General features: G+C 37.8%; 1 protein-coding gene across 1 annotated transcript; it reads left to right on the forward strand.

The window, feature by feature from the left end:
* Positions 1-1,192: 1,192 nt before the first annotated feature.
* CCT4 (chaperonin containing TCP1 subunit 4) lies at positions 1,193-16,921 on the forward strand. The gene is made up of 14 exons (XM_023619031.2): positions 1,193-1,868; positions 4,755-4,807; positions 8,335-8,424; positions 9,395-9,503; positions 10,124-10,266; positions 11,402-11,523; positions 11,877-12,009; positions 13,035-13,174; positions 14,197-14,293; positions 14,380-14,490; positions 14,591-14,721; positions 14,836-15,070; positions 16,337-16,450; positions 16,707-16,921. The coding sequence occupies exons 1-14, from the start codon at positions 1,742-1,744 to the stop codon at positions 16,719-16,721; spliced, it is 1,620 nt and encodes a 539-aa protein (XP_023474799.1). The 5' UTR covers positions 1,193-1,741; the 3' UTR covers positions 16,722-16,921.
* The last annotated feature ends 8,524 nt before the right edge of the window (positions 16,922-25,445 follow it).

Raw genomic sequence — 25,445 nt, forward strand, 5'->3', positions numbered from 1 at the left:
ATAAAACTAGTAGAGTTTAATAAGCCTTTAGAGATCATCTAGTTCAATTCTACTATTTTATAATGATGAAAACGAGACCCAGAAAACTTAAATGACCTGCACAAGATCACATAGCTAATAAGTAGCAGAGGTGGAACTCAAACTAGGATTTTGGACCCCAAAATTAATACTATTTACATCGTTACACACTCGTTTCCATCATACTACATCAGTTGTCTTAACAAATAATTACACAATATTTATGGGCTACTTAAAGTAATCTTGTCCTTTGAAAAGAAGTCTGGCCCGGAGGCTTACGGATGGCAGAGTACATAGGAAGATGCATCTAGTGCTAATATCCTGAATGCTTTAAATGTTCCTTACGATCACAGCATTAAGTACTTGGGACAACTGTCCTTGAACCTATTCCAGGCACCTATCACTTTACAGGTACTGAATAATTATTTGTGAACGAATACTGAATGAACCTCACCTGCAAAAACTTCCATATTAAAATATAGTGGTAACAAGAGCCCATCAGTTTAGCTCACGACCTCTGAAGTCACTGCTCTGTACTGGAATACTGCTTCCATCTACTTACTGGTTTACCTCGGGCTTCAGCTCTCTTTGTGCTTCGGTTCTCTTATCTACTAAAAAAAATAATAATGGCAACTATTTCACAGCATTGTCGTGAGAATTAAACGAGATAAAACGTGTAAAGGCTTTAGCACTCCGCCTAGAACGTTAACTGAACTAAACGATCGTTCTTAAAATGCTTAGGTTTCCTAAGAGTCAATGGCTATGTTACGTAGAACAAACTAGCGTAAAATGAGGGAATTGTACTAACTAAACAGGCAGTCCTGATTTGGCAGGTCATCTAGCTCCAAAACTTGTAAGACTCTCTGACATTTAATGAGGGTGTATTTAAATCTCTACTACCTACCCAGTACTGATCAAACCGAGACAACCAACGCCAGCACTGAAAAGCAAAGGAAAGCAGCGACACCCCTTTTATTTTTGAGGAAGATCAGTCCTAAGCTAAGATCTGCCAATCCTCCTCTTTTTGCCGAGCAAGACTGGCCCTGAGCTAACATCCGTGCCCATTTTCCTCTACTGTATATGTGGGACGCCTGCCACACCACGGCTTGCCAAGCGGTGCCATGTCCGCACCGGCGATCCTAACCCGGAACCGGGGCCGCCGAGGCGGAAGCGCGCACTTCACCGCTGTGCCACTGGGCGGCCCGCCGACCACCCTTCACAATGAATAAAACTGAATAAAACACAGGTCTACGTGGCCCGGCAAAAACCAGGTCAGCCCCAACCATTCGGGAGCAATCCGGACAGACAGAACACCTGGTGGACAGTCTAGCTCGACTCTACGGAAGGGACCTCAGGGCCAGGGAGGGAGGAGTGGGAGATGTGGGTGTCCCGACTCCTGCCTTTACAATCGCGGGTTGTCATTTCTGTCTCGCGTGAGTCAGTCCCACCGCGCCCCCGACCCCCAGCGCCCTGCGCCAACACCGGCTCTGAGTCCCGAGCTCCGCGACGCAGCCGCTTCACCCGGCGCGCAGCGGGCAGCCTGTGACGTCATGCCGGCGCCGCGCCGCCAGGCAGGACCCCTTCTCCACCTCCTCCTCCCGGCGCTGGATCAGTCTTCTGGAAGGTTCGTGAAGGCTGTGGGCGCGTACCGTTACTCCGCGGCCAGCCGGAATCCGCGTCCATCCGTCCTTCCCGAGCTCACGCAGACCCAGCCAAGCTTGCCATGCCCGAGAACGTGGCACCCCGGAGCGGGGCGCCCGCCGGGGGTGCCGGCGGCCGCGGGAAAAGCGCCTATCAGGACCGCGATAAGCCGGCCCAGATCCGCTTCAGCAACATCTCCGCGGCCAAAGGTATCGCCTCCCGGGCCCTCCCCGCGGCCCTGCAGGGTCGAGCTCTGCACTCTCACCCCGGTGTTGGGTGGGCATGGCTCATTTTCTGTTTGTTCAGATGATCCCCCCTTGTCCTTCCATGAAAGAAACTCTGTGAAGGGATCCCTCTTTCTGCTTTCTGCCGGTAATTCCCGACCCCGAGTATGTGGGCCTTTGGACTTGCCCCATTCTGTGGTTTAGACGCCCATCGTTTTTCATTCTGGGTGTGCACCATTCATCACATTTCCGCAGAAAGCAGCCGAGGCGCGCATGCAGCGGTCCCTTGGGGTCTGACACTTAAGAGCTGTCGCTTATGCGCTTATTAGGTCCACAGGTAGAATATTGTTTGCACAATAGTTTCCGGTTTTCTTCTTATAAAAATACCATTTAAATAAGCTTTGCTCGGCACAACTATTGAGACAAATTGGGTAAACTCTGCGCTTAAATTGGGGCGGGGCCCCTTGTACCGTGGTGTGGGGAACCGACTTACCAGACTCGTGCAAGCATGATTACGAAACGTTACGTTGTGCTTTTATGTCCTCTCTGCACGTGCAACCAAACACCAGCAAACCGAGAAACGTGAACAGTTCACTGTTTTTGAAGAACAGTATTTGGTCCTTGGTGGAAATTAAGAACTCAGTTTGTGACCTTTAACCTCTAGCCCAGGTTTTCTTACCTATAAAATTGAGGAGGAAAATGTTGGCTTTTTTAAAGAGTTGTGAGGATTAAGAGGAGTCTGGTTGAGATGGAAGAGTCTGGAAGGAAAAGTGAGAAGGACGTAGAGGTCTTGCCCGTTGTGTGTAGTGAGTACAGAGAGTATTTCGCTCGGGTTAGAGAATAAAGTGCATGAAGAAGTGAGATGAGAGTGGAAAGGTAGAACCGGGCCCAATCTTGAAGGGCCTGGTGTCCTGGAAAGGGTTTGGCATAGCTCGTGCACTACAGATTGTTCTTCAGCATAATGAGACAATAGCTAACCTCTGCACTTGCTGTGAGGGTTAAATAAGAAAGCATATAAAGAGCCGCATATGTAAAGTACAGCCTTACAAATATTTGAGGTCATCAGCCCAAGTCACTGAGGGTGTACTGATGATGCTGAAAGAAGTAGGTACACTGGAGGAAGGATGATGGAAGAAAAGAGAATAAGTTCTCATTGGGGCCTAATGAGTTGGAGAGGTTTGAGTGACCAGGTGGGTAGATTTAGAAGTCATTTTATGTACCTGGAAATAAAATTTGATAGATAGTTGTCAGGGAGTACAGTTGAAGCTTAAATTTACATTAGGTGTTAGATAAATTCTGGGGCCATCCGGAAGGTCAAAAGAGCTATATAATGTGGTAGATTTTCAACAAACAAGGAAGATAGAAAGTAGGAGGTTTACTTTAGTAAGCTTTGAAACAGCAGCGCACAGTGAATTGAAGCTGGACAAGGGAGCTATGCATATAGGAAGGAAAGACCACCTAAATTATCTATGAACTTGACCCTTTATTCTAAGTGAGGAGAGCTGTTTGAGCAAAGGGGCACAACTAGTCTTTCCAAGTCAGACAAAACCCCACAAATTGAGAAAAGCTGCTGCCTGTTGCATCTTTAGTTTGAGGAGCCTGGTGCCCGCCCGCCCAGCTGTTACCAAAAAGATAATCCCATTGGTTGATGCTGTGAAAACCACACACAAAAGGAGTGGTAGTTCTAGTACTACTCAGTGTGAGTCCTCCACACGATATGTTAAACTTCAGAGATGTAAGCGTTGTAAAATCTTTTTTGAATACCGTGTATCTTTCTAGAGTCTTCACATAGATGAATAATAGCGCATTCTAAAGTGAATTAGTCTGCATGTAGGATCATGGCCATGCAGGTCAACTGAAATTGCCTGAAAGGGTAAAATTGACTGGATAGTTACGAACAGCAGCCCCAAATTATGAAATAATTAAGTAGAAAATAATTTTTAAATTATACCAACTATTTCCTTTTAAGTTAAGATTGTGTCTTATTCTTCACACGGTATGGGAGGAAGTATGTGGTAGTTGTGGAGTACACAAAAATGATGAGGGCACAGTCTCAGGCCTGCGTATATGGGGTGAGGTGGTATGTGAGGAAGGGGAGGACTTAATCGTTTGTCCTGGACTTGTCAAAGAAAGGGGGATCAAGTACTGTTTGTCAATTCCACTTTCTCTAGGAAAATAACTGGATTAGTAAAACAAATATTCTTTCTCATGGACAAATAATAAGTAACTTTCGAATGGTGGACTCTGTTCAGAGATGTTTCATAACACACTAATTATGACTAAAAGCTGTGATTTTTAGTTTTGGCTTTTTAGTTAAGGTTTAGGGTTTTGTTTTGGTTTTGTTTTTTTGTGGGGTTTTGGGTTTTCTGGGGTCAAAAGTATTTTTTTTACTTGAGTCATCCATATACTAGCTTCACGTTAGAGAACAGAAGTCTTTGCTCTCAGAAATTGCTCTATAGTCAGAGGAGAGAGAAGGAAACAAGTAAGTGAATTATATAGTATGTTAGGAGGTCTGCTTGTTTTAAGGAATGGAGGAAAAAAATAGTCCTCAACCAGCACATAACTAGATTGTACCCTTTTGATATTTAAAGGAAGATTAGGTAAGTCCCCAAAATTTATTCTGCCATAGGCAGAGGACAAAGTACTATGTATAGTGATTTTAACAACAGAAAATGAAGTGTCATACAATTAAAGGAGTAAAATAATTATTCTGTTTCTAGTTGATTTTGATTAGACGATGTATTTTCTTTAGTGGACACAGTGAACTGTTGTACACCATATCCTAATAAGGACACAGGAATTATTTGAGAAGAGAAATGCTTTGTGCTCTAAAGAGTCTTGATTTCTTTTTTTTTCTCCTTCTGTTTACAGCTGTTGCTGATGCTATTAGAACAAGCCTTGGACCAAAAGGAATGGATAAAATGGTAATCATTCATTACTTAATGAGTGCTGCTGTCCATACTGCAAGATCTCAATCAAGGGTCAAGATGTGCTGTTTAAAAAGTAAAATGTGGGGCTGGCCTGGTGGCTTAGAGGTTAAGTTCATGCACTCTGCTTTGGCAGCCTGGGGTTCACTGGTTTGGATCCCAGGTGCAGACCAGGACACTGCTTATCAAGCCATGCTGTGGTAGGCATCCCACATGTAAAGTAGAGGAAGATGGGCACAGATGTTAGCTCAGGGCCAGTCTTCCTCACCACAGTGAGGAGGATTGGCAGTGGATGTTTTAGAGTTCACAAGAAGGATAGTTCATAATAGTTTACATCATTGTGAAATTTTAGTTGTACCGTATTTCTTGTCCATCACCATATACGTGCTCCTCTTCACCCCCTGTGCCTGCCCCTGCAACCACTGAACTTCTGTCTTTGTCCAGGTGTTTGTTTATATTCCACATGTGAGTGAAATCATATGGTCTTTGTCCTTCTCAGTCTGCCTTAGTTTGCTTAGCATAATACTTTGCAGGTCCATCCATGTTGTTGCAAATGGCATGATTTTGTCTTTTTTTATGATTGAGTAGTATTCTGTTGTGTGTGTGTGTGTGTGTATCTATATGTGTATATATATGTATATGTATATATACCACATCTTTATCCAACCATCAGTCGATGGGCACTTGGTTTGCTTCCATGTCTTGGCTATTGTGAATAGTGCTACAGTGATGATAGAGGTACATATGTTACTTTGGATTGTTGATTTCAAGTTGGTTGGGTAGATACCCAGTAGTGGGATCGCTGGGTCATATGGTATTTCTATTTTTAGTTTTTTGAGGAATCTCCATACTGTTTTTCATAGTGGCTGCACCAGTTTGCATTTCCACCAGCAGAGAATGAAGGTTCCATTTTCTCCACACCCTCTCCAGCATTTGTTATTTTTAGTCTCAGTGATTATAGCCATTTTAACGGGTGTTAGGTGGTATCTAAGTGTAGTTTTGATTTACATTTCCCTGATGATTAGTGATGTTGAACATCTTTTCATGTATTTATTGGCCATCTGTATATCTTCTTTGGAAAAGTGTCTGTTCATGTTCTCTGCCCATTTTTTGATCTGGCTGGGTTTTTTTTGTTGTTCACTTGTGTGAGTTCCTCATAAGTTATGGAGATTAACCTCTTGTCGGATATATGATTTGCAAATATTTTCTCCCAATTGGTGGGTTGTCTTTTTGTTTTGATCTAGTTTCTTTTGCCTTGTGGAAGCTCTTTAGTCTGATGAAGTCCCACTTATTTATTTTTTCATTTCCTTTATCTGAGAAGACATGGTATTTGAAAAGATTCTTTTAAGTTTGATGTCGGAGTGTACTACCTATATTATCTTGCAGGAGGTTTATGGTTTCAGGACTTATCCTCAAGTCTTTGATCTATTTTGAGTTTATTTTTGTGTATGGCATGAGATAATGGTTTACTTTCATTCTTTTACAAGTGGTTATCCAGATTTCCCAACACCATTTATTGAAGAGACTATCTTTTCTCCGTTGTGTGTTCTTGGCACCTCTGTTGAAGATTAGCTGTTGGTAGATAGGTGGTTTTATTTCTGGGCTTTCAGTTCTGTTCCATTGATCTTTGTGCCTGTGTTTGTGCTGTTTTTCAGTGCTTTTTAAACAATGAAAGTGCATACACAAAAGTAGTTACCTACTATGTAGCTAGATGGAAAGTATAGTAAGGCTAGGTGTCAGGGCTTGAGTTCAGTGTTCTTTATTTTTATTTTTATTTTTTTTGGAGGAAGATTAGCCCTGAGCTAACAGCCACCGCCAATCCCCCTCCTTTTTGGCTAAGGAAGATTGGCCCTGAGCGAACATCCATGCACATCTTCCCCTACTTTATATGTGGGATGCCTGCCACAGCATGGCTTGATAAGTGTGTATGTCCGCACCTGGCATCTGAACTGGTGAACCCTGGGCCAGTGAAACAGTGTGTGAACTTAACTGCTGTGCCACCAGGCCAGCCCTCAGTGTTCCTTATTCATGTAACTCTGTGACCTAACTCTGTGGGATTTCAACTGTGCTAGCTTGGTTGACTGGCAGCATAAAATAGATGCATTCTGGGGCCCGCCCCATGGCCGAGTGGTTGGGTTCGCGTGCTCAGCTTCGGCAGCCCAGGGTTTCGCCCATTCAGATCCTGGGTGTGGACATGGCACCACTCATCAAGCCATGCTGAGGCGGTGTCCCATGTGCCACAACTGGAAGGACCACAACTAAAAATACACAACTGTGCTGGGGGGCTTTGGGAAGAAAAAGGAAAAATAAAATCTTTTAAAAAAACCCGAAAAACAGATACATTCCAGTAACTTTTGAGTAACATACCCTCAAATTCACTGCTAGCTAACATCCAAAATGAGAGATAAAGGAAACAGTATGGAGGATTGTCTGGATGATACACAGATCATTATTCCCTCTGGATATTTTAAAATCTGTTCCTGCTAGTCATGCTGTTGCCCTCTGTTGAGAATACTAAGGAACAAGTTATTATGTTGACTGTAAGAAGAATTGTGTTCACCACATTCATGTACTGTCTTTTTGGGGATCCATGGTATTGTTTCTTATTGTTAATAAGAAACCAGGAATGATGATTTTTTTTTTTTTTTTAAGATTTTATTTTTCCTTCTTTTCCCAAAGCCCCCCAGTACATAGTTGTATATTTTAATTGTGGGTCCTTCAGGTTGTGGCGTGTGAGATGCTACCTCAGCATGGCCCAGTGAGTGATGCTAGGTCCACGCCCAGGATCCGAACCAGCAAAACCCTGAGCTGCCGAAGCAGAGTGCGCAAACTATCCACTCAGCCGTGGGGCCGGCCCAATGATTCTTTATAGTATGTGTTTTAGTCTCTCTTAGTGTCTAGATTTCTTCACTTTTAAGTACCCTGGAACAAAGCCAAGTATTTCACTTGTAAAGCTGGACTATTACTACATATTTTTAAATCATTATACAGCCATGTGTCACTAAACGGCAGGGATACATTCTGAGAAATGCATCATTAGGCAATTTCATCATTGTGTAAACATCATAGAGTGTACTTACACAAATCTAGATGGTGTAGCCTTACAGTAAATACATAAACCAGTAACAGTCATTTATTATTAAGTATCATGTACTGTACGTAATTGTGCTATACTTTTATGTGACTGGCAGGACAGTAGGTTTGGTTAAACCAGCAGCACTACAAACAGGTTAGTAATGTGTTGCGTTACATTATGACTGCTATAATGTCACTAGGTGACATTATAATCTTATGGGACCACCATGTCATATGCTGTCCATCATTGACTAAAACATTATTATGCAGCACCTGACTATACTAAGGTAAGGGAAGATAATTTGAAATTAAGCACTATGCAAATATGAATTAACTTCTCTACTAAGAAATATTAAAGTTATTAGAACTAATTAGGGTGTCACATTAATGCTGGGTAAAGAAAACAAAGTTTTTGAAATATAACTAACTTAATAAAACAAACTTACCAGATTCAAGATGGAAAAGGTGATGTGACCATTACAAATGATGGTGCTACCATTCTGAAACAAATGCAGGTGTTACATCCAGCAGCCAGAATGGTAAGTATAATTTTTAGGTGAGGTTTTTTTTTTTTTTAAGTGTATTGTTTGATATTTGGTAAACAGTTAAATTTGTTTTATTTGGTCACATGATGTCATGTAAGCGTGGTGAAGATGTTTTCTTTCTGTGATAGGCACAATTTTAGAATACATTGTGTGCTTAACATAATGCTCTTCAGTTCAAGGTCATAATAAAACAGGAATCAGCTTGCCCTGTCCCTAGGAATGTGCCATACAGTTGAGGAAGGAGGAGATAAGAATATGAAATGGTACAAATTGTTTGTTCAATGAATGTTAGGTAGAAGAGTGCAAAATAATTTTAATTGTGTGCAAAATAAATCGTGTGTCTAAACTTGCACTGATGTTTGTAAAAACACAATTAGCAATTTAAGGATCATGATGATGAATCTAGTGTCAAGTGAGAAGTCACCGTATCAGCAAAAGCTAATTCCTTAGAAAGAAATTTTTATCCTTTAAAAAGTCCCTTTTAGTTATGTAGAGATGACTGAGAATGAATCAGATTGTGCTTATACTGGGTCACTTCACATAAACTTGGTAAAGGACTCCAACTGGCACTCTGCTCTCATCTGGAATGCCGCATTTCATAGCTTCCGTATCTACAGGGTACCCATGGTATGACATCATTCATGCTTTCTGACAGGAACTTTTAAGTAGCTGGGAAGAAAAAATTTACAACCCACAGTCTGAACTGGAAATCATAGCTTCTTATAGAGGAAGTATATAAGCAGAATTTTATGTGCCACAAATATGTGTCATTATTTTTCAACAAAACCCAAGATGGACAACAAATAGAAGTCAAAAATTATGTTGATCTTACAGTGTTGATAATCATTATAGTGTTGATAATCAAATTGTGAAACTGATGTGAAGCCATTGATATTATATTTCATTGATGATAATGGGTTCTCAAATTTTTCATTGAGCAACTTGGCATGTTCTGTTCACTTAGCTGGTGGAGTTGTCTAAGGCTCAGGATATAGAAGCAGGAGATGGCACCACATCGGTGGTCATCATTGCTGGCTCTCTCTTAGATTCGTGTACCAAACTTCTTCAGAAAGGTAGGTAGGACATGCTTTATAATTGAACAAAGGCAAAAAGTTAAATAATAAGAGATTTAAGATTTAATTTGGAATAGGTAATCTTTTTATTAAGGATTTTTAGTTTAAATTTTGCGATATTTACCATGAATTAGAAATTTTTTCTTTTTGCATCTTTTTTTTTGCCAGGCTTCTTTTTGAATGGAACTTGATAAAACTTTGCTTTTCAAAACTGAATGGTGATGGTGTTACTAATGTTAGGCTCTAGATGAGAACAGTGACTTGAGAGAGAAGTATGAGTTCTTGCTTTGGTAAATAGTGCTTAATCATAGTAGCGACTCTCCAGTCACATATTCTACTTACTATGTACATTTGTGATGTTTTGAAAAGTATAAAGTTGGTTTCAGTCTTAAGTATCACATGAATATATAATTGATGTGTTCCAAATTAAGTGGAAATTATTAGCAGTTCATGTTATTGAAACCCTTATATTTATAACTGATGCCTAAGTTAATTTCTAGTTAAGAATAATTAAAAATTTATGACTGCTTTGAAATTTTTATGCATAGAAATCTTTCAAGTCATGTCAAATATGTAGTTTATTTGTTATAATTAAATAACTAGACTTTCACAAATGGCAGGGATTCATCCAACCATCATTTCTGAGTCATTCCAGAAGGCTTTGGAAAAGGGTATTGAAATATTGACTGATATGTCTCGACCTGTGGAACTAAGTGACAGAGAAACTTTGTTAAATAGTGCGGCCACTTCATTGAACTCAAAGGTGAGAATGGCACTAAGAGATCATTGTAAAATTACACCTTAAGGTTCATTAAGAACTGCAGCTCTCATGCTGTGATTTTTGATGCCATACAGTTCATCCCTGTTAAACCTGAAGAGTGCCTAGGGTAACTAAAGTAATTTGTATAACTGAATTAGTTCAAGTAAAATTTACTCCTTAAAGGTTTTCAGATAAGTTATAGTATCCCTCTTTTACAGATGGGAAAATAGGTCTAGTGAAGTTAAATAACTTATCCAAGACCTACCAGTAAGAGGTGGAACTGAGACTTGGACCCAAGACAGGGCTGCCCATCTATGATCTGTCTTTTAACTAATTGTCTATGCTGCTTTTCTTAGTTATCAAACTTAAAGCAGTGACTTTCTTTTAAGTTACTTGGGAACTCATGTCACCTTCTGTTTTCCATCATATCCTGTGTCACGCAGCCCCCCCCCCCCGTTCTTTTTTATCAGCATTATGTTGATACATTCATTTTCTTTGAATGTTAAGAGGAGAACTAGATAGTCTTACTGATACTAAGTGATATTGTTTAATGTCCCCAGAACTGATGTAGACAAAATAGCATAATGGCTACAAGCATTGGTTATAGAGTCTCTGTTGCTGAGGTTCAGTGCTGGCTCCATCATTTAACTAAGCTGTATGACTCTGTTTCAGATTCTTCATCTGAAGATTGAATGAGTATATGAACAAAGTGCTAAGACCACTGCCTGGCATGTAATAAGCGCTTAATAAATGTTGGCCATTAGCTATTTTTTCAGCCCTCTCAATATTCAGGGTGCACATAATATAACATGCAGTCACAAATTCATTTTAGACAGGAAACCTCCATAAAATTAATTTGTTTTTTTGGATTTCCTATAGAATTATTAGCAATCTAGACAGTCCCAACTACTATATTAATAAAAGAGGAAAACAATACATGTTTTATTTTGTGTCCTTGGTGACTGACCTGAGTGGAAAAGACAGTTTATATGGAATGTTTTCTCATATGTCCCCATTCCCTGCCCCACCCAAAAAAAGTCATTAAGATTACTTCTTGAATATCTTTGTCATTAAAGAACTAGGACTTTTTCTGTTGTGGAGCTGACTTTATTATTATTATTTTTTTTAATAATTGTAGGTTGTCTCTCAGTATTCAAGTCTCCTTTCTCCAATGAGTGTAAATGCAGTGATGAAAGTGATTGACCCAGCCACAGCTACTAGTGTAGATCTTAGAGATATTAAAATAGTTAAGAAACTTGGGTAAGCATCTCTAATTATAACTTTAATAAAAATTAATTTTTAAAGTAAACATAAGCTGTTGCCAAAAATAAATAAATAAGTTAAATGAAAAATACCTAGACGAAAGTCACAAAGCTCTCTTTTCTTTTTGGTTTTGTTTTCATGAGAACTTGTATTGATGTGGGAATCTCAAGAATTTGTTTCTATTCCCTTATGATGGCAGTGCAATGGTGTGATCAAAGAGTTTCAGGAAAGGGACACTAATAAATGTGTGTGTGTCTGAAGCACATTTTATTAGACTGATGATTTTTAATCTGTTAACCTCAAAGATTTCCACCCCCTCTTAACTATCCCCTTGTTTTCTTTTTTCTTAGTGGGACAATTGATGATTGTGAGTTGGTAGAAGGGCTGGTTCTCACTCAAAAGGTGGCAAATTCTGGCATAACCAGAGTTGAAAAGGCTAAGATTGGGCTTATTCAGTTTTGCTTATCTGCTCCCAAAACAGATGTAAGTAGAGCCAAATGAAATTGGTTCCTTGTTTATGTGTTTAACTTTCTAATAACTCAGACTTTTGTTCATTATTATAAAAATAGAAGAAGCTGATACTAGTGATAAAAAAGCATATATCTCAAAAGAATTAGTAAAGTTAAGACAAAAGTAGAAGTTGTTGAATGACAAACATAACAAATCTATAGCCTAAATTGGCTATTCATTGAAATTGAGCTTTGACTTACTTCACGGGTGAAGATAAGTAACAGTAGGGATATGTATGAAATAATAAAAATAGGTTATGTAAAAGTTATAATTTAAGTGAATTTCCAAATTCTTTCTGGCCTTCTGAGAACAGAAACTTTCACCCATCCTCAGTAGTGGGCAGATCCTTGGTCCTACATTTGCAGAAATGGAACGTTAAACCAGTTTATTATCCGTACTCTTCAGAAGTTTTTTATTTAAGATATTTTCGTATGTATTAGTCTTAAGTGCCATTCCCTAAAAGAGGTGGCTGATCTTGTCACCTCACATTTGCTCTCTTTTTACATTGTGTTGGCATATAGGTTTCCTGTTTAGTCGTTTGTTTCCCAAATTTTAACCCGTACAAAAATTAATGTTGTTTTATCAGTCTTTGATACAAACAAGATTTGTCCATGGTACCTCCTTTGAGCATACCACTTTTTGTAACAAGTCATAGAGTAAATGAGATGCAACTCAAATTATTTCAGTAATACATATATTTATATGAAGAGAATTATCATATTCAGGAAATGGGATAATCATCTTTCATTTTTTGATTACCAAAGATGTACTTGTAAATAATATGAATAAGACAGAAGGATGTATAGATGAAAATAAAAACTCTGAGTTAAGTTTGGTGCATATTCATCTCTCTAGACCTTTTCTATGCATGTCTATATAATTTGCTTGGTATGAATTTGGTTGAATTTATACTACACATAATATTTCATTAAAAATCTTACTTTTTTGCTTAAAAACTCTTAGAATGCAAATTATTAATATGTTCTTTTTCTAAACAGATGGATAACCAAATAGTAGTTTCAGACTACGTCCAGATGGACCGAGTGCTGCGAGAGGAGAGAGCCTATATTCTAAATTTAGTGAAGCAAATTAAAAAAACAGGATGTAATGTCCTCCTCATCCAGAAGTCTATTCTAAGGTATGGGGCTATTTATTTTGTTCACTTCCTAATGATAATTGGTTTTGCATCCCCTCTAGCATTTTTTTAGGAAACATTTGAGGTGGGTAAACCACTAGAAATCCAGAATGAATCTGCATTTTGGGGCATTGTTGTATTCTGATAAATCCTCTAAAGTGAGTTCTCATCCCATTGTGGTAATTTAAATGTGGGACATATAATCTTTCTAGATCAAGATTCTAAATATCAAGTAAAAAGCTAAGCTTGGTCTAAAATTAATGGGCTAGCTAAAAGAGGCATCTGTTTAAAGGTCCATGTAATTGCTTGCCTTGAAATTTTAGAAGTTCTTTTTGGGGAAATGCTGGATAGTCTGTGAATTGAAAGAATTCTCCAAAGTTTGAATTGATTTTTTCCCCCTCTGCTCTCCAATGTTTTCTTATAATAGGTAGACACATTCCCATGTACTCAATATATTATGTTATGCCAAAAAGTTCTGTGGATGCTCATTTTATATAGAAACCTTGATGAAGAGTTGAAATACCTGGCTCTAATCCCAAGTCATGTAATAGGTAGTAACCTTGAGTAAATTGCTCTCAAAACTGTTTGCTTATCTGTAAAAGGATAGTGATATTCACCCTTCCAGTATCAGAGTTGTCAAGAGGATCATTCCAGGTAATTTCTGGGAAAGTGTAAATTTGTGGAGTCTTGAATTAATCATACTTAATCCTAAATTCATGAATTATCAATAAAGTTTTAATTATCAGAGATGTACTCATTTAGTATTAAGAAAAATGACGATTACCTGGTGTTTTCCAAATACTGTCGTTGGGGTACATTTTAACCTACCCATTGGAAATTGTAGTTAAGATTTTGAGCTTATAAACTTGGTAAACTACTATGTAAAGCATCTTCCTTCACAAATAATTTGAGTCATTGGCCATTTAAACAACGGTAAAATAATGAAATCCTTAAAAGGTGGCCGAACAGCAAAATGGGTTTTTTTTTAACCAAGCAGTGACATAATTGCTGATTTTGTGTTTTAGAGATGCTCTTAGTGATCTTGCATTACATTTCCTGAACAAAATGAAGATTATGGTGGTTAAGGATATTGAAAGAGAAGACATTGAATTCATTTGTAAGGTAAAATATTCTTCACATCTGTTTGTATGAAAATGTCCAGTAATCAGATATTGCCTCAATTTGTGGATTTGCCATTTTTTCCCCAGACAATTGGAACCAAACCAGTTGCTCACATTGACCAGTTCACTGCTGACATGCTAGGATCAGCCGAGTTAGCTGAGGAGGTCAATTTAAATGGTTCTGGCAAACTGCTCAAGGTAACAGTATTATAATTAAGCTTTTATTTGCTGGGGGTTTGGCTTGTTTGTTTATTTTAGTCCTTACTTCAAATACCTGATTTGGAGTTGTTTACTAAAGATTACAGGCTGTACAAGCCCTGGAAAAACAGTTACAATTGTGGTTCGTGGTTCGAACAAATTGGTGATTGAAGAAGCTGAGCGCTCTATTCATGATGCCCTATGTGTTATTCGCTGTTTAGTGAAGAAGAGGTAATATAAATTACTAAGTAACATTTTGAACATTAAAATTTCTGTATTTTGACTATTTTAAGGTATAAATTTCCGTTGGATAAAATAAGCTAAAAATGTATTTGTGAATTTCAGAGCTCTTATTGCAGGAGGTGGTGCTCCAGAAATAGAGTTGGCCCTCCGGTTAACTGAGTATTCACGAACATTGAGTGGTATGGAATCCTACTGTGTTCGAGCTTTTGCAGATGCTATGGAGGTCATTCCATCTACACTGGCTGAAAATGCTGGCCTGAATCCCATTTCTACGGTGACAGAACTAAGAAACCGTCATGCCCAAGGAGAAAAAACTACAGGCATTAATGTCCGAAAGGTAATAATTTAATTTTTAATTATTGCAGAAAATGTTGATTAGTATAAAAAATATTAAAAGCTTCATAATCATCTGCTGAATGAAAATAAGTAGAATAACGCTGGATTTAAATGAGAACTGCAGATTGATTAATGTATACCATTGAGTGAGAATAAAGATGATGCCTTAAGAAGTCTTATTTTTCATTAATTCTGTCACTTACTGACTGACTTTTAGCAAGTTATTTAATTTGTGCTTTGGTTTCCTCAGTTGTAAAAACAGGGACAATTAGTAGATTCCGTATAGGCCTGTTGTAAGGCTTAAATGTGTTACTAATTAGAAAGCTCTTACAAAGATGCCTGGTGTATAATAAACACTATGTAAATATTAACCATTGTTACTGTTGTGAGCACCAGTTTAGTATGGTTCTGTAGGGTAAACACAGAACAGTAATAATTTCCCCTTTTGTATTAGTGTTTAATTAATGTCTCCTTTTACTGAGAAGACAAATAGTACATAATAGAAAAAAACTCTGAAAATCCAAGATGGTAATTTTTGAATGGTACAGAATTCCAGAGGAAGGACTACCTGATTAGGGAAAGCTTTATGAACATACAACTTTGGTTGGTAGGGGATGAGGAAATTTCAAATGTGTAAGCAATGGGTTAGAGGTGAGAGGGACCAGGAAGTTACTCGTTTTGTCCAAAGCAGAGGTTATATGGTGGTGATATAGTGGACTTTAAGGTTGGAAAGATCAGATAAAAGCTAGAATGTTTTTTTAATTCCAGTGTAGTTTGGGGCCACTAAAGCTCTTTTTAACCAGGAGGCTAAGATGAGTATATTAAGGAGGGAAGACTGGAGATGGGGTTGCCTGTTATGGCCATCAGCAGTAATCCTGGGATAAAAATGATTAGGATAGTGGCAGTAAGAATTTAAAAATGGCAAGTGAGAGAGGTAAATGCAGGTTAGGACAGACTTGGTCATAGTCAGAATTTAGGATTCAGAGATGATTTGAGCATAAAGATGTTATAACTTAGAATTACTAGGATCATCTACCTAACTTTTGCCAGGATACTTTTGAATAAAAGATACTTAGAAGGAGTTGTTTTTGAGTCAGGCTCTGGGGAATCCAGCATCAATTCAGTTTTTCCAAATTTTAGTTGAATCTTACTCTTGACTAGACCTAGGGAAAACTAGTTTAGAAGAGGGCTTAAGGCATACTGGTGACAGTGTAGTTGGTGACTTGTATAATTACAAACACTAAGAGCAACTTGTGCTGATTTGCAGGGTGGTATTTCCAACATTTTGGAGGAACTGGTTGTCCAGCCTCTTTTGGTTTCAGTCAGTGCACTGACTCTAGCAACTGAAACTGTCCGAAGCATCTTGAAAATTGATGATGTAGTAAGTATATATAAATTGTGTATTTTCCTGCAGGGTCAAAAAGGTGTATTTTTTGAAGAGGTGTTTTTTTGTTTGTTCGTTTTTAGGGTGGGCAGTAAATGTTAGTTTACTAGTCATCAAGGTGATAACAGTTCATACTTCTATAATCTTTTCTCATCTGTAAAATTAGGGGAGATTTGGATAATTGCCTTAAACATCTTCCATCCTTAAAATGCTGTCATTACAAGTTTTGAAACTTAAGTTTTTCTCTTGTCAGGTAAACACTCGGTAATCTGGATAACACTGGCTGACTGGCACCATCATGGCCGCTAATAGTGCAGCTGGAGTGGAAGGTCGCCTTGGTGTTCCTTGTTGTTTGGAAGATTGTTTCCTCTATGAATTCTTGGGGCCTGGTCTTCCAGTTGGCATTTGCTTGAAATTGTATTGACAGCAATTTATGAAAATATTAAATATTTGATTTGAAAAGGTGAATTTGTTGTTCCTCCCAGCCTTTTATTATTTCTGATACTCTTGAAAAACCTATATAAGAAAGGGAAAAAAATGACTTTATATTTACATGTTGACTTCCATGGGCTTAATCCTGAGTACTTTAAGTGGTGTTTGTTTTTTAAATGGAAGCATGGAGAAGCAAAAAATGGCCCAATATGCTTATCACTCTGATAATCCCCATTTATATAAAAAATCAAAGTACTATAAATGCTATTTGAAAAGTTAACAGTACACAAAGAAAGTGAAAAATGAAAGGCTCCCACCATCCTATCATCCTAATCCCCTTCTCCAAGAGTAACCACTGTTGTGTTAATTGGGATTCTTTCTCCAAATAAAAGTGTATGTATATACATAGCAAATCTTACGTATACAAAAGGGATTCTTAACTAGTAAGTCCTGTTTCCGTGGTTTTAAACATCTTTATTACCTCTGTCCTGATCCAGGCATCTCTTGTCATGAATAGTGTAACATCTAATTAGTCGCTGCCGTCACTTTAGCCACCTTTCAATCAATTCTGCACACACTATAGCCAGTGACCTTTTTAAACTTGTAAGGCGCTCCCCTTTATAAAAGCTTTCATGGCTTCTGATTGCCTTTGGATAAAGGCCAGACCTTTAAAGGGACCACAAATTGGGCCTGTGTTATCTGGCATCACTCCCACCATCTCCAATCTTGTGTATTTCACAAGGTACGTTAATGAAAGCAACTGGGATTCTCATTTGTGGAGAAAGAATTTTAGCCAACTAGTGTGAAAGCCTCTTTTGTATCTGACAAGTAGTTAACTAAAATAACTAATTTGGTAAATGGTAAGTCTTCATATGTATAGATGACTTTCTGGATAGTCTGGAATTTAATAATTCAATAATTCTCATTTTAATGGATATTAGGAGCATGCTATAAAATACACTTTTTCTGGCTACCATAAAACAATGAAATGTGTATTTTAAAAACTTTTAGTCAAAATACTTCTCTAGTCCATAATTATTTATATTGGTACTTTTATGAGTTACTCAGCACAAGTTTCTGTGTATCTTGGGCGATACCTGTATACCTAAATAAACAAGTGGTTTATATAACAAAATTCTTTTTTTTTTTTTAAGATTTTATTTTTCCTTTTTCTCCCCAAAGCTCCCTGGTACATAGTTGCGTATTTTCAACTGTGGGCCCTTCTAGTTGTGGCATGTGGGACACCGCCTCAGCATGGCCCAATGAGTGATGCCATGTCAGCGCCCAGGATTCGAACTGGCGAAACCCTGGGCCACCAAAGCGGAGTGAGCGAACTTAACCACTCAGCCACAGAGCCGGCCCCAATAAAATTCTTAAAAGGAACTCTTCCAAGACAAATGTTTCTTAATCATTTGTTCTGTTAAATTTGTTTTGATATAAATTAAACCACTATTTCATTTAGGGTTTGACATTTTATAACAGTTTACAAAATAAGCCAGTTTTAGGGAATGGAAGACAAAATAAGAAAGCTTAAATAGAAGTTTGATATAGTTATATAATACCAAAGCAATGATGAGAAATGTATCCTGTTAAATATTTGAAAGGTATGCTTTTAATAATGAGAAAGGATGACTCTACCCTAATGGGGCAGAAGTTCTACGTATTTTTTTTCTCTTGAGTGCTATTCATTGCTCACCCTCGCCTTAGTATAAGAATTTTCCATGTATAGAAAAAGTTTAAAGAATACTATGAACATCATATACCCTCCACCTAAATTTAACAGTTATTGACGTTTTGCCTTACAGTCAGTTCTATCACATGACATATACCTAAAAATCACGATGTGCAAAATTGTGCAGTAGAAGCCACAGGACTTAAGAAATGTGGATGGGGCACAATACTCAAATTTCATCAGCGACACACATAACAGGAACCTAGTAAAAAGTTTTGTACATGTTAAATTGTTAAGAAATACAGATATATTAAATATGCTACTTTACCTTGAAAAACACCTGAAGCTTGTTTGTGGAAGTTTATGTTGGAAGTTGCCGCTGATGTAATTGCAAAGTGGTAGGAGGGTTATCTGAAATCTGACAAAGTTGTAACACCAGATGTGGACGGGTTTGGCTTGTAAAGGTGAGATGATGTAGCTAGGTGTTTTGAGATGTGTGTGCGTTTTGTTCTTAGGCAGATTGATTGAACTGGGTGCGTTTTTCTGTGTTCATCTTTCTCTGAGGAAATTACATAAGCAAATGTGAAATTAGCATTTTGCTCAGATTGTTTGCTTGCTGCTTTAAGATTCTGTCTGTCAACAGTTTGACTATGATGTGTCTAAGTGTGGATCCCTTTGGGTTTTCTTGAGTTTCTTGGGTGTGTAGATTAATATTTTTTCCAGTGGTCTTTTTGAGTTATGGAGATAGAGATCAAAGTTCAGAAGACTGAAGTGGCTAGAGGTTGTGGGATAAAGTACTAGAAAAGAGGGAGATTTACAGAGAGTTCTAGAGATGAGTAGTCTTGAGTTTTGGGCTGAGTACTTATTTCTGCATCTGTATGGTAAAATTATCTAGAGTTCCTGGAATAACCACTGGAAAGCAGTAGAGCAGCGTTTCCACTGGGAAAGGAATAGTGTAAATTCTCATCAGCCAGACTGGAGAGAGACAGAATCACAGCCTTCAGAAGGGGTGTTGCCTTAGTAGTAGGTCTAAATTAGCCCTAAAGACAGCTCCTGACTCTTCATAACAAAGGATTTCCTTAAAGGATCAAACCAATCCCAAGTAACTTGGGTATCTGAACAAAAGTTTAAAACTCTTTAAAGGACACAATAAAATCCAGCACTCAATAATATAAAATTCATTTCTGGCACTCAAGTCATGCAAATGAAAAGGATTATTAGATACTAACTTGAGGCTGTATGGAAAATAAAGATCTTAACAGAGGTAAATACATGGGTAATCCTAAAAGCTAGTATTTTAACAATTTTTTTTTATGGTTTTATTTTTCCTTTTTATCCCAAAGCCCCCCAGTACATAGTTGTGTATTTTTAGTTGTGGGTCCTTTTAGTGGTGGCATGTGGGATGCCATCTCAGCATGGCTTGACAAGCAGTGCCACGTCCATGCCGAGGATTAGAACTGGCAAAACCCTGGGCTGCTGAAGCAGAGCACACGAACTTAACCACTCGGCCATGGGGTGGCCCCTAACAATGGTTTTTAACTGTACTTTTTGTCTTCATGATTTAAGAGAGAGACATTTGAAGAAAAAATTATTAGTCCAAAAGCTAGTCTTCCAACTGGTTTGTAACTCCAAATCTCTTCTACATAATTTTAAGAGACTAACACACTTAAAAGAATTAGTTTATGTTTTGGGGCACACAATGTATAAAGATGTAATTTTGTGACGTCAACAACCAAAAGGGGTGGGGATGGAGCTATAAAGGAGCAGAGTTTTTGTTGTTGAAGTTCTTGAAGCTGCTATAAATTCACATTAGAGTGTTATAACTTTAGGATGTTAAATGTTGTCCTTATGGTAACCACAAAGAAAACAGCTATAGAATATACACAAAAGGAAATGAGAAAGGAATTTAAACATTTCAATACAAAAAATCAACTAGACAAAAAAGACAGTACAGTCATGTACCACATACTGATGTTTCAGTCAATGACGGCCTGCATATACAACAGTGGTCCCATAAGATTAGTACCACATAGCCTAAGTATGTAGTAGGCTATCCCGTCTAGGTTTTTGTAAGTACAGTCTGATGTACACACAATGCAATCACCTAACAATGCATTTCTTAGAACATATCCCCATCATTAAGCAACACATTAGTTCATGAAATGAGGGTCAAAAAACCTATAAAGGCACAAAACAAATAGAAAAATGACAGAAGTAAGTTCCTCATTATCAGTAGTTACTTTAAATGTAAATAAAATAAACTCTTCAAGCAAAACAGAGATTGGCAGAATGATAGAAACACATGATCCGACTATATGCTGTCTACAAGAGACTCACTTTAGATCCAAAAACACAAATAGAAGGAAAGTGAAAGGAAGAGGAAATTCCATGCAAATAGTAACCAAAAGGGAGTAGAAGTAGCTATACTAATATCAGACAAAATAGCATTTAAATGAAAAAAAGTTACAAGAAACAAAGGAGGACATTATATATTAATAAACTATACAGCAGGTAGGTAGAACAAACATTTGTGCACCTGACAGAACATGAAAATGTGAAGCAAAAACTGACAATTGAAGGGAAAAATAGTTCTCCAACAATAATAGTTGGAGACTTCAATACCCTGCTCACAATAATGGATAGAACAACCAGAGAGAAGACAGTAAGGAAATAGAGGACTTTGTAAACCAACTAGATCTAGCAGATATATGCAGAACACCATTTCACAATAATAGCACACAAATTCTCAAGTGCACATGGAATATTTTCCAGGATACACCCATATGTTAAGCCACAAATTAAGTCCCAAGAGATTTTTAAAAGGTAGATAGCATATAAAATATCTTCATTGACTATAATAGGATGAAGTTAGAAATTAATAACAAAAGGAAAACTGGAAAATTCAAAAAATTGTGGGAATTAAACACTTTTAAGCAACCGGTAGATCAAAGAAGAAATCAAAAGGGAAATTAGAATACAATTAGAGATGAATGAAAATGAAAATACAACATACCAAAACATGGGGCACAGCAAAAGCAGTACTGAAGGGGAAATTTATAGCTATAGATACATTAAAAAAAAACAAGCAATGGGCTGGCCTGGTGGCAAAGTGGTTAAGTTCGCGCATTCCACTTCAGTGGCCTGGCGTTCGCTGGTTAGGGTCCTGGGTGCGGACCTACGCACCGATTATCAAGCCATGCTGTGGCAGGGATCCCACATATAAAGTAAGGAAGATGGGCATGGATGTTAGCTCAGGGCCAGTCTTCCTCAGTAAAAAGGGGAGGATTGGTGGCAGATGTTAGCCCAGGGCTAATCTTCCTCAAAAAAACAATACCTCAAATCAACAACCTAACTATACAACTTAGAGAAAGAACAAACTAAACCCAAAGCTAGAAGAAGAAAGGAAATATAAAGATTAGAACAGAGATAAACGAAATAAGAGAATAGAAAACAATAGGGAAAATCAATGAAACCAAAAGATGGTTCTTGGAAAAGATCAACGAAATTGGCAAACCTTTAGTTAGATAGGCTAAGAAAAGAAAGGAATAAGTCGCTAGAAATCAGAAATGAAAGTGAGGACATTACTACCAATTTTGCAGAAATGAAAAGGATTAAAAGAGAATACTATGAACAACTTTTACACCTACAAATTAGATAACCTAGGGGCCGGCCACACGGCCAAGTGGTTAAGTTCGCACGCTCTGCTTCGGTGGCCCAGGATTTCACCGGTTCGGATCCTGGGCGCAAACATGGCACCGCTTATCCGGCCATGCTGAGGCAGCGTCCCACGTGCCACAACTAGAAGGACCCACAACTAAAATATACAAATATGTACTGGGGGTGTTTGGGGAGAAAAAGCAGGAAGAAAAAAGATTGGCAACTGTTGTTAGCTCAGGTGCCAATCTTTAAGAAGAAAAAATTTAGATAACCTAGATCAAATGGACAAACTCCTAGAAACACAAAAGCTACCAAGTCTAAATCACAAAGAAATAGAAATTCTGAATACATCTAAAACTAGTAAGGAGATTGAATCAGTAATGAAAAATCTCCCAAAAAAGAAAAGCCCTGTAGCTGATGGCTTCACTGGTGAATTCTACCAAACATTTAAAGAAGAGCTAATACCAATCCTCAAACTTTTCCAAAAATTGAAGGGATGAAACACTTTCTAGTTCATTCTATGAGGCCAGCAGTACCCTGATACCAAAGGCAGACAAAGAAAACTACAGACCAATACCCCTTATGAATATTGATACAAAAATCCTCAACAAAATACTAGCAAACCAAATTCAGCAAATTATTGAAAGGATTATACACCAGGACCAAATGAGATTTTATTCCTAGAATGCAAGGATATTTCACCATAGAAATTGATCAGTGTAATACACCATATTAACAGAATGAAGGGGAAAAAATACATGATCATCTCAATTGATGCAGAAAAAAGCAGTTGAGAAATTTCAATACACTTTTATGATAAAAAATACACAACAAACTAGGAATAGAAGGAAACTACTTCATCATAATGAAAACCATATATAAAAAACCCACAGCGAACATCATACTCACTGTTGAAAGTTGGAAAGCTTTTCCTCTAAGATCAGGAACGAGGCAAGGATGGTCACTTTCATCACTTCTATTCAACATAGTACTGGAAGTTCTAGCCAGACCAATTATGCAAGAAAAAGAAATAAAATTCATCCAAATTGGAAAGGAAAAAGTAAAATTATCTCTGCAGATGATATGACCTTATATGTAGAAAGCCTTAATGATTCCACAGAAAAGCTATTAGAACTAATAAATTGATGCAGCAAATCAACAGGATACAGTCAACACACAAAAATCAGTTGCATTTCAGGGCCTGCCCCATGGCCGAGTGGTTAAGTTCGCTTGCTCTGCTTCAGCAGTCCAGGGTTTCACCAGTTCGAATCCTGGGCGTGGACATGGCACTGCTCATCAAGCCATGCTGAGGCAGCATCCCACATGCCACAACTGGAAGGACCCACAACTATGTACCGGGGGGGCTTTGGGGAGAAAAAGGAAAAAATAAAATATTTAAAAAAAATCAGTTGCACTTTTATACACTAACAATGAACAATCTGAAGATGAAATTACAAAAACAATTCCATTCACAATGGTATCAAAACCAATAAAATACTTAGGAATTAACCAAGGAGGTGAAAGACTGGCACAATGAAAACCACAAAACATTGCTGAAAGAAATTAAAGACACATAAGTGGAAATATATCCCATGTTCATGAATTGGAAGACTTAATATTGTTAAAATATCAGTGCAATCCAGAGTGACCTACGGATTCAATGCAATCCCTATCAAAATCCCAATGACGCTTTTTGCAGAAATAGAAAAAATCCATCCTAAATTTATGTGGAATCTCAAGGGATTGCAAATAGCTAAACAATCTTGAAAGAAAAGAACAAAACCAGAAGACTCACACTTCCTGATTTCAAAACTTACTACAAAACTACAGTAATCAAAACAGTGTGGTACTGGCATAAAGACAGACAGATCAATGGAATAGAATAGAGAGCCCAGAAATAAAGCCTCATGTATATGGTCAAATGATTTTGGATGAGGGAACCAAGATCATTCAATGAGGAAAGGTCAGCCTTTTCAACAAATGTTGCTGGGAAAACTGGGTATTCACCTACAAAAGAACAAGGTTGGATCCTTACCACCATATACAAAAATTAACTCAAAGTGGATCAAATGTAAACCTAAATGAAAGACCTAAAACAATAAACTCTTAGAAAAAAAACAGAACAAAAGCTTTACAATATTGGATTTGACAATGATTTCTTGGATATTTTACCAAAGGCACAGGTACCAAAAGAAAAAATAAACAAATTGGACTTCCTGAATATTTCAAAGTTTTGTGCATCAAAAGACACTATCAACAGAGTAAAAAGCAACACACAGAAAGGAAGAAAATATTTGCAAATCCTATGTCTGATCAGGGATTAATATCCAGAATATATAGAGAACTCCTAAAACTCAACAACAACAACAAAACAACCCAACTAAAAAATGGGCAAAGAACTTGAATAGACATTTCTCCAAAGAAGATATACAAGTGGCCAATAAGCACATGAAAAGATGCTCAACATCACTAATTATAAGGGAAATGCAAATCGAAACTACAATAGATACTACCTCACACTCATTAGGATGGCTACTATTGAAAAAACAGAAAACAAGTGTTGGTGAGGATGTAAAGAAATTGGAACCCTTGTGTACTGTTGGTGAGAAAGTCAAAAGGCACAGCTGCTGTTGAAAATAGTAAGGCAGTTCCTCAAAAGATTAAAAATAGAATTACCATGTAATCTAGCAATTCCACTTCTGGGTATATACCTAAAAGAATTGAAAGCAGGGTTTCAGAGAGATATCCGTACACCCATGTTCTTAGTAGCATTATTCACAATAGCTAAAACATGGAAGCAACCCAAGTGTTCACTGACAGATGAATGGATAAGCAAAATGTGGTATATATACACACTGGAATATTATCCAGCCTTCAAAAGAAGGGAATTTCTTTAAAAAAAAAAAAAAGGAAGGAATTTTTTTTTTCCTCCTCCCTAAGCCCCAGTACATAGTTGTATATTCTAGTTGTAGGTCCTTCCAGTTCTTCTATGTGAGCTGCTGCCACAGCATGGCTACTGACAGAAGAGTGGTGTGGTTCCACATCCAGGAACCCAACCCAGGTCGCTGAAGTGGAGCATGCCAAACTTTAACCACTAGGCCATCATGGCTGGCTCAGGAAGGAATCTCTGGCATCTGCTACAGCATGCATGAAGCTTGAGGACATTATGCTAAGTGAAATAAGCCAGTCACAAAAAAGACAAATATTGTGTGATTCTACTTACATGAGGTA

The sequence above is a fragment of the Equus caballus genome, chromosome 15 (genome assembly GCF_041296265.1).
Source record: "Equus caballus isolate H_3958 breed thoroughbred chromosome 15, TB-T2T, whole genome shotgun sequence".
NCBI lineage: Eukaryota > Metazoa > Chordata > Mammalia > Perissodactyla > Equidae > Equus > Equus caballus.

What these genes read in the sequence shown, in the direction of transcription:
- CCT4 (XM_023619031.2), top strand. Translation starts at nt 1,742, where the DNA reads ATGCCCGAGAACGTGGCACCCCGGAGCGGGGCGCCCGCCGGGGGTGCC. An exon ending in CCACTTCATTGAACTCAAAG is followed by an intron (nt 10,267 to 11,401) that starts GTGAGAATGGCA and finishes TAATAATTGTAG; the next exon opens with GTTGTCTCTCAGTATTCAAG. An exon ending in ATCCAGAAGTCTATTCTAAG is followed by an intron (nt 13,175 to 14,196) that starts GTATGGGGCTAT and finishes TTTGTGTTTTAG; the next exon opens with AGATGCTCTTAGTGATCTTG.